A 9,875-nucleotide genomic window follows, 5' to 3' on the forward strand; every position below is an offset into this window, starting at 1 on the left:
TCTCTGACTTAATATAAAGACATGGTAATCATGACAGCCTGGTATGACCTTAAGAATTCACATAGGGATCACTGGATGAAATAGAAGAAGGGCTAGAAATAGACTTACATATGTATAGTAAGTTGATTTCTAACAAAGGCTCAAAGGTAATTAAATTAGCTGACAATTAACTAATAGTGCTGGAAAAAGTAGATCTCTTTATGGAAGACCCAAACAACTTCCATATCTCACCATTCATCCCGACATTATTCACACTTCATGCGGGCATTAATTCAAAACAAATCCTAGATCTAAGTGTAAATTGCAAAATATTAAAACCTACAAACCACAGAAGAGAAAATCTCTGTTGTGAGGCTAGGCAACGATATCTTAGGTAGGACACATGAAGCATGAATCACACTGGAAAAATGATCAATGGACTGCTATCAAAATTCTATTAAAAATATACACTTTGGGTTCTCAAAAACCAGGGTTCAGTGTCTCTGTGAGGCACAGCTTTTCAGGTGCCTGTACTGGAACCTCGTGACTGACTTTGACTTCTATTAAACCCTGGAACAGAAAACCAGGCCTACATCTTTTCAGTTGCAAAACCTCACGGTATTGTCTTGGGCTTCTACTTGAGATGCTCTCCCTTGTCTCTATTTCTTGGCCAATTTCTTTTGTCCCTCCTTTCAGGCACGCCTCGTCTGGGAACTCTTCACTGACTCCCTTCCAATTCCCAAGGCTGAGTGACTGCCCGCCTCCGCAGTCCTCCCATAGCCCCATAAACGTCCCTCCATCACTCTCTGTTACATTCACGCCTCTCTCGGTTTCTCCCTCACAGGAGAGCTTGAAGCAGAGCCTCATTCAGGGCACGGCCCATGATGGGCTCACAGAGATCAACTCTGTAGCCTCAGGATTATGTAAGAGATGCTTTCCTAAGCAGCACTATTATTTCAAAAGCCAAATAAAGACTCTGAGGCCACCTACTTCCACTTTCCCTTCAAGGTACTATTTGCAGGGAGCTCCTGTGAAGTCAGCGGTGCAGACCCCACAGACCCGGTTAGTAAACAGGGGGCATAACTTGGCAGCATTGCTTGTAACCCAAATGTCAAAGCCTGATTTTGACATAGCAAGACTAGGCAACAAGGAGCTTTCACCTCTGCTCTTCTACTTTCTTTTGTTTGTTTGTTTGATTTGTCAGTTTGTTTTTGAGACAGAGTCTCCTTCTGTCTCCCAGGCTGGAGTGCAGTGGAGTGGTGCCATCAAGGCTCATTGCAGCCTCCACCTCCCAGGCTCAAGCAATCCTCCCCCCTCAGCCTCCTGCGTAGGTGGGGCTACAGGTGTGTGCCACCATGCCAGGCTACTTTTGAGATTTTCTGTGGGGGTGGGGTCTCCCTATGCTGCCCAGGCTGGTCGGCTGTTCTACTTTCAACTCACCCCAGCCCAGGCCCTTCACCTCTCCCTCTCTCTCACATTTTCCAAGCCCTCCAGGCCCTAAACCACCTGATACTGACTGTTACACAGACGTGGAGTCTCACATAAACCTCAGAAAAGAAAACTGCTGTTGATTTGGACTCTGGATACCATTACCCAGCTCACTCTCCTTGCTGTGACGACTCATTTGGACTCATACACCTGCCCAGGGCATCCATGTACATAATCCTGTGAATCAAAGGCAGGAGAGAACCCACATGGACACTCGGGTCTGTGGCATCCCCACCAAATGATGACTCACCACCAGCTTGAAGACCTCTGCTTTTTCTGCTCGGCAAGGAGAAACGTGGCTCGAGCCTGCTGAGAGGGCCAGGAAGAAGAAGCAAAGGAAAGAAAGATTGGAGGAGTGGGAGTAAGAGATACAGAAACAAACGGAATGTGACATACCAGAAATGTATCCGCTGCTGGAGCACGACGCTGCAGGAGGGAGGGACGATGGGGCAGGGGCAGAGGGGCTGAATGGGGCGTGCAGGGGGCAGGCCCTCGGCCTCTTTGCACCCGGCAGAGTGACGAGCTTCGCCAGTGTCTTCAACGAAGTCCTGTCGGTCCCTACCGGCACATCACACACTCCTGGAAGCATGATCTTCACTCCCTTCCTTCCACCTGCTGACCTGGTGAGTCTGGCTTCCCTCCATTGTCCTGGAATGTCCCCTGGGAGGCTGGGCTTTGGTCTGTGCAGGTCACTGCTGCATCCCCAACCCATGGAAGAGGGCCGGAGACGCACCCAACAGTTGCGTAAGGGAAGCCAGGGATGGGAGGGACCATTAGGATCCAGCTGTTTAGTCTGTCTTTCAGAATGTGAAAGGGCCGCAAAAAGACCCTGAGGAAGTAGTTGCTGTGTCTGACGCCGCGGAGGATCCATCCGGTGGCACAGGCTTGCCCAGGGAACCTGCTCTTCTGCGAGGGTCTTGGAGGAGCCGGTTCCAGAGGGCCCTGGCATGTTTCACCAAGTGCTTCAGGTGAGAGCTCCTTCGGAGCCAGCCTCCGCCTCTCTCACTGCTCACCACCAAGCCCATCCGCCTCCCCTTCCTGTTCCACCAAGAGAACCTCAGGCCAAGCCAGAAATCCCCAGGGCTCCCGAGGGTCCACTTGTCACTCTGCTTTCCTCCCTAGGGGAGGATACCGGACACTCGGAATCTGAGACCACCGGAGCCACAGACACAGGCGTGAACGGGGACCGAACCCCCTCTGCTGCTCCATGCCCCTGCTCGCCCCAGTGTCCCAGTCACCAGGCCTGAAATAAATGCTGGCACGCTTGACTGTTTTTGCTTTGTGGCATTTGATGTAACTTTCAACACGTCGGCTGAACTGGGGGTGGTCAGCTTTGGTGGTGGTGGGGTTGTGGAAGGAGAGAGCTAGCATCTTCCTTAGCCCTGTTAGGCCGTCTGCTCTCCTCCTCGAGGCAACGCTGCTTGTTATTAGGTCCTGGTGGCAACGGGCTGTGGCCAGTCAACGGTGAGTTTTCCACGGCTCTCAGCTCTGACCCTGGTGGGGCACTTACGTGCAGGAATGAGGACAGAATAACATCTCTCTTCCCCCCAGCAATGCGCACAGTCTTCACATCTGAGGAAAACTGAGCGGTGTTTATATGCAGACGCGAGAGTGTGGAGGAAGAATCTGTGGATCTCAGAAAAGGCGTTAACCCCTATACTGACAAAGAGCTCCCAAGCCCCCCTACTCCACCACAAGACAGAGACCCCTTCCAACAGACGGCCTTGTCTCCAACTATGCATTGTTCCTTTCCATAAGATGAGGACTTTGTTTTTTTTCTTTTGCCTTCCTAAGGTGACCTTGGTATGTGTTGCAACACAGTATCAGCAGGAGAATTCTGAAAGGGGGGCGGTTGGAGCATAATTGTCCCTGTTAACTAACAACCATGGAGGAGGCCCTGTTAGAAACTGCAGCACCAGGAGTCACCAAAGTAAATGGACGAGGATATTGGATGTGCTTTTTAGCATCAAGAAGCCTAACTAGGACACGGGAACACCAAAATTCTCTCTCCCCCTCCCCCGTCTCATGTAGTCCCCTGTGCAAAGCCGGGGGAGAAAATAAAATGCTTTCATAGGGCCTGCTGGGTGAATTACTCACCCTCTGGTTTTTCAGAGGTCCAGGGCCTTCAAGCTCAAATGAAATCCAGATGGGGTAAGGTTCAGGTAGGCAACAGCATTTGGAAGTCCCACAGCCCTTTTCCTATATTCCTGGGGAACAGCCACGGTGAGACCCATAGGTACTGAACAGACAGAGCTGTTAATTATGGAGTGATGGAGTTCTTTACATCCCATGTCTCTGCAGCTTTTTCGATGGCACAGGTACCACCTATCTCCCCACAATGCCTCTGTCCTCCTGAGCTGGGCCCTAACTCAGTGGGGGAAGTTCAGCTCCATGTTGCTGCTTCTCCAAAAGGGGCTAGGACTTCACATCGTGGGGTTTAGCCCTAAACCCCATGTTTAGTCTAAAAGAGGAGCAGCGTTCCAACTCCCTAGGGCTGAGGACCTGTTGGGTGTTCGTTCCTTCATAGCTGCTGTCATAACCATGAGCTCAGTCATTGCACTGGTAAGGGAGTGTCAGGGAGAGTCTGTGCATGCATGTGAATGGGCATGCTTGTGCTTGTGTGTGTGTATTTAGGATGCGAATGCTTGTTGAAACAAGAAATGATGTGGGGAAATCTGGTGGATAGGGCACAACTCGGCAGTCACACTTGAAACCCAAGTGGCAGAGGTGGGATTTAAAGGTAGCCAGACTCAGCAACAAGCAGCCCTTCTCCCCAGCACCACACTCTCTCCAGGGCTCTCCAATCTGATCCTAACATTGTCCAAGTCTGCTTTGCCCAGAACCGTATGCCCACTACCCACCAGATGCTGACTGACTCCCACACACAGCACTACCCATCGTCTCCTGAAAGGAACACCTCCACTGCTGATTCGACCTCTAGTTGCCATCGTCCACCTCAGGCCCTCTTGGGTCGGATGGACGATGCGGACTTCCCTGCCTTCCCCACTGTGCAGGCCACTGGACTCTGCAGCCTCACAGCAGAAGATGCTTTCCTCTGCCAGCCCCGTATACACAGGAGATTCCACTCATGTTGAAATTTCATCCCCAAGGTGGTGGTGCTGGGAGGTGAGGCTTAGTGCACGGTCGTTTGGGTCATGAGGGCCCCCCCTTTGTCCTTGTAGGTGTCTTGGTGCTCTCCTCACAGTAGTGAGTGAGTTCCTGCTCTGGCGAGACTGGATTAGTGCTCGCAGGAATGGACAAAGTGCCCAAGATAGTAGGTTGCTATACAGCCAGGATGCCCCTCAGGTTTTCTCTCATTGCATGTGTCCACTTCCCCCTTGACCTTCCTCACCACATTATGACACAGCACACAAGCCCTCGCCTGAAGCTAGGGCCATACCCTTCAACTTTCCAGCCTGCAGAACCATGAGCTACATAAATATTTTTTTATTTATAAATCACGCAGTCTCATGTATTCTGTTACAGCGACACAAAACAGATGCTCGTGCATCTCGAAAGCAGGCCCGTTACCCATTGCATAATGAACCATTTGAGCATACAGGGCAATCGCATGCAGGAATGGGGAGAGACAGGTCAGCGATAGGGGAAGGCATGGGTCATCAGCTTTACACCTTTGTTCCTGAAATATGACTGTGACCGAGTTATGAGTTCTTCTCCTTTGCTTACACCTCCCCACGACCCGCGTTTACATCACCTCAAAATCCCCGTGCCTGAGGGATGTCTCAGGTAGGTCAGTAAAGTGGACAGTGCCTCAGAAGGAGGTGTGGGGTCAGAAATTCCACCGCTCCAGGATCACCCAGCACTTCTGGTGAACAGAAGACCATTGGACTGTGCGAGTGAGCAAGAGATTAAGCTTGTTTTTCTGCCCCAGCCGTCCTCAGTCTCTCTGGTGCTATGTTCCCATGAATCCTGGGCAGCCTTACAGAGGTAGCAACATTTGTACTTAGCTCCATGAAATGTTACACAGCCTGCTGTGTTACAGGAGCGTCACATGTTTTTGTTTTATTATTCCACCATCCGGATCAAGGTGAGTGGTGTGATCACCATTCTGAGGTCGCATCGCCAGCACAAGAGGGAGCCAAGATACAGTCCCTGGTTGATCTGAGGCAAGGACCCTTCCATTACAGCAAGGCAGTCTAAGAGCCACTGTCACCAACTACAAATCAAGGGGGTCCTAATGAACTGTGAGTTACAGCCCACGCTCTTGGTGATGGGGACACTGTACTTGCAGTCCCACATGCAACAAAGCTAAAACATTCATGAGGTCAGGGTCCCCAGGTAACAGGGTGCTTGGAGACAGTTCCCACCACACAGTGCCCGATCTCCTCCCACACTGCACCCACTGGGGAATTGTTTCGACTGGTAAAATGATGGTGCGACCTAATGGGGAAAAAACCGCATCTGTCGTGCCCCTCCTCCAGTGCTCCCCATGGTCACCTGAGGTAATTCTACAGACCGCCAGAGTACTCCTGAGGACAGTCGCAAGACTGCTGGTCTCCTACAAAAGATGGAGCCTAACCGTGGGCCTTCCAGACACATACTAATGAGTGATGGGACCTCACATTGGTCATATCAAATCACATTCATCTGTTTTACTTCCTGTAGGGGGAAAGCTGCATCTCGCTGGAACCCCCAGAGTGGTGCCCTCAGCATTACAGGGTGGGCAGCTCAACCTTTAAGCCATCCCAAGGGGGAGCACATGCTCCAAGACCACTCTCATAAAAGGCTGACCCATCCTCACTGCACTGATTACAAAGAGAGACTTGGCTTTCCTGGGACTCCAGCATGAGGAAGTGTAATGAGATCATGCCAGTGAGGGTCAACGTGGGCTTTGCTTGTTTCTGTGACCCTACCAGTCAATTTTATTCATTCACTGGCCATCTTTAGACCCTCTAGTCTCAGTCACAGAAAATAGATGGGCATAGGGAGAAATCGTGCCCAAAGAAAATGCACTCACTCACTCGTGGGTTTTAAAGTTTGTGGGGAGGCCGGGTGCAGTGGCTCACGCCTGTAATCCCAGCACTTTGGGAGGCCGAGGTGGGCGGATCACCTGAGGTTGGGAGTTCGAGATCAGCCTGACTAACATGGAGAAACCTCATCTCTACTAAAAGTACAAAATTAGCCGGGCGTGGTGGTGCGTGCCTGTAATCCCAGCTTCTCGGGGGGCTGAGGCAGGAGAATCGCTTGAACCCGGGAGGTGGAGGTTGCGGTGAGCCGAGATCGTGCCATTGCACTCCAGCCTGGGCAACAAGAGCAAAACTCCGTCTCAAAAAAAAAAAAAACAAAAAAAAAAGTTTGTGGGGAAAATTAGTGGAAGAGGGAAGTGGCATTATTTGAGAGATGCTTTTCATAGGATAGATAGAATGGTGCTGTGTTAGGTTGGAGGTGGGCCTGGGGCAAGGTCCAGAGAGGGGCCAAGGATGACACCCAGGTTTCTGGCTTGAGTGACTTTTGGCCCTGGGGTACCACTGACCGATATAGGGATCACAGGCGGAGGAGGAGAATTCAGTGAAAGGCTGAAGAAATCGGGTCTAGTCTTCGGTTCTGCTAAGATTCATATAGCTGACGGGTTGCTGAGAAGCTACGTTGAACATACTTGGCAATTACACAGGAAATAACCAGAATTCTACCCCATTCAGGAAATTTATACACATCCTGTTCTTGTTTCGGCTTGGTTTGGAGTTTTTTTACATACACGATAACCCATGTATGTTCTGGTGTATGGCGTAAAGGTGAGGCTCAAAGCTGGTGGTGCTCAACCATGTTGGGTAATATTTGCAGGCTGTCCCAGGCCCTAATTGGCCACTTAAGGGTGGACAAGACCTGTATTGCAGAGACATCATAAACCACTGGCACACACCATGGAGCATGGGTCAGGAGGCTTTGGCCTTGGTTTACTTATTCATCAATGTCCTCTGGGGATTGTGAGGGGAGGGTGAACAGCCTCCTCCCAGAGGTAGGAGCTAGACTTGTCTTATTCACTTGCTGTGAGAACTAGATGGGATAAAACCTGTGGGGGCATGCCAGGCAAAACCTGGTCCCCGGTAACAGTGACTTTCCATATCTACTGAGAGGACAGGAGCTATGGATTCTTTGGGTGGCATTTGTAACTCCACTGGGAATAGTACCATCAGTGGGCATTTGATGATTAGTAGTAATATTGATGACCATTTGTCTCATAATACACAGCTCTGGTATGTTTTCTGCAATTGCCTGGATGAGTAATCTGTCGGACTTGCATCATGTTCCTCATGTTCTTGTTTTTGTTGTTGTTGTTGTTGCTGTTGTGGGTACACAGCAGCTGTATCTCACTTTCTAATGTCTTCCAGGGCTGTTGGGAGCTTTCTCATTACTCCTCACAGCAGTCCTGGATGATTGAGAAGGACCGATGCTATTACTCTTTGTGGGGGTGGGAAAGAAAGCATCTCACAGAGGGCTTGTGAAGACTACTTGGGATGCCCCCTCCACAGAGCAGCTGGTGTTGTACCAGGCCTAGAGGCAACATCCATCAGGTTCCTTGAGATCAGGCCCTTTGGGATAAGCTTTGGATGCCATTTGTCCCCAGATCGTCATCCAGCTGCAGTCATTTACATGCAAATCATGATGATGCTAGCAATAGCTGCTAAGCCTGAGAGGTTGCATTGATAAGAGCTATGGGGTGCTGAAATGATTGCTGGAGGTATATCTCACCCCCTTTCCTTTTATCCCAGCTGGGGTCAAAGAACCCACCTTTCCGACACTTGCAATGGTGGCTCAGAACTGTTATCTGGTTATTAGAGAAGTGGCCAGGAGAGAGCCAGTTGCTTAGACAAAGTCACAGTTAGTGGTGGGTCTTGTCCTGGCCCCCAGATCTCCCAACCCTCACTACAGTGTCCTGTCCAGCAGGCCCCTTATTATGCCCCTTCTTCTGCCATTCCCTGTCTTGTGGGCTTTGAAGTACGCACACACCTCTGAGGACAAAAGAGGACTTGTTCTGCTACATGCCGTGCTCCCTCTGTGTCTAGGAGGAGGCCAGTATGAATGGGGCTTTAATGTTGGCCTATAGCCTGCCATGGGCCCACGTCACTGCATAGCTTTCCAGTTAGGCACGCATAGGTTGGGATCTTGGATTAGAATCTAGGGACAAATCCCTGCACCTTTTCTTAGCCTCGCTTTCTGCATTTGTACACTGGGGTAAATAGGAGGAGTGACGTCAGCAAGAAAGCTGAACAGATGATCCCACAGTACCACTCTTCCCACAAAAGTACAACTACAAATTAACCAAAGACAAGAATACCACCCTGATTTCACTACAACTTGGGGGAGAAGCAAGGAAACTTCCTGGGATGACAAAACTGAGAAAAGCCACAACCAGTAAGAGGAACAACAGTCACGTTAGACTGTGCCACCTCCTCCCCCAAACCAGCATAATGCTACTCACAGAGAATTTCTCTGGACCCACAATTTCTGAGGTGGAAGGAGGGAATTGGAGGTGGACATGTGACCTCCCCAGCAGTCTGGGAATCTTCGTGGGAAGTCCCCTCCAGCCCTATCCCACAGGTACCCTTCAGAGTTCCAGAAGAGAGCTGAAACACCTGGGGTGAATTGGGAACAGAAAGTGGGTGCACTGATCACAGCAACTCTCACGTGGATCTTGGCTGCTGCTCTGTGCCACAATCAGTGGGCATGCCAATGCTGAGGAGACTGGCCAGAACCATAGCACTGCTGGGGGCGCAACACACAGGAAGGCCCAAATCCCTGCCCAGATTTCCCACTAAGCCCACGTGATCACGTGGAGCCTTCCCTTGACCTGGAAAGAACTAAAAGGTTGGCAATAATGGGCCAGTGTTCGCTTAAGTCTTCCCCAGACCAAGAAACAGTGGCAGGGCAGCAATATAGTTCCAGTGGAGCATTTAAGTTCTGGTGCTCACAGTAAGTCTTTTCCAGACTGAAAGCAACAGCTGGCCAAGGTTGGAACTTAAGTTCCAATATTAAGTACTAAATGTTTAACACCACCAAGGAGCAGCTGCAAAACCTGGAAGAGGTGAGCATCTCCTTAAACACACAGACATCAACATAAAGAGAAAAGGATTGCGAAAACTCACAAAATATGACACGCCAAAAGAAACCAACCAAACTCCAGTAACAGACCCAGAAAAACTGAAGATCTATGGAATGTCTGACAGACGATTCAGAATAATCCTAAAGAAGTTTGGGGAATTACATGACAATATGGATAACAAACTAAATAAAATTTGAATAACACTCCAGGAACAAAACAAAAAATTTGACAAAGAAATAAAAACAATTAAAAAAAAAAAAACAGAAGTCCTAAAATAGAGAATACAGTGACTGAACTGAAAACCTCATTAGAAAGGTTTAACAGCAGAGTCGACCAAACAGAGGAA

The 9,875-nt window shown here is 49.8% G+C and overlaps 2 protein-coding genes across 3 annotated transcripts in view; one reads left to right on the forward strand and one right to left on the reverse strand.

The window, feature by feature from the left end:
• LOC129475701 (doublesex- and mab-3-related transcription factor C1) overlaps window positions 1-1,773 on the reverse strand; it is a 28,579-nt gene extending 26,806 nt beyond the window's left edge. Inside the window, exon 1 of the mRNA XM_055267945.2 lies at window positions 1,718-1,773. The gene's annotated coding sequence lies outside the window, so the exon portion shown is untranslated. The remainder of the gene's footprint in view (window positions 1-1,717) is intronic.
• A 69-nt stretch (window positions 1,774-1,842) lies between these two features.
• LOC129475703 (protein FAM236D-like) lies at window positions 1,843-2,752 on the forward strand. Of its 2 annotated transcripts, none has more exons than XM_055267950.2 (3): window positions 1,843-2,090; window positions 2,260-2,435; window positions 2,590-2,752. In XM_055267950.2, exons 1-3 carry the CDS (start codon window positions 1,869-1,871, stop codon window positions 2,615-2,617), a joined length of 426 nt encoding a protein of 141 aa, XP_055123925.1. In that variant the 5' UTR covers window positions 1,843-1,868; the 3' UTR covers window positions 2,618-2,752. The 2 variants fall into 2 exon arrangements, with proteins under 2 accessions (XP_055123925.1, XP_055123926.1); XM_055267951.2 differs by having other exon boundaries at window positions 2,272-2,435.
• Window positions 2,753-9,875: the final 7,123 nt, after the last annotated feature.

The sequence above is a fragment of the Symphalangus syndactylus genome, chromosome X, assembly GCF_028878055.3.
Source record: "Symphalangus syndactylus isolate Jambi chromosome X, NHGRI_mSymSyn1-v2.1_pri, whole genome shotgun sequence".
Lineage (NCBI taxonomy): Eukaryota > Metazoa > Chordata > Mammalia > Primates > Hylobatidae > Symphalangus > Symphalangus syndactylus.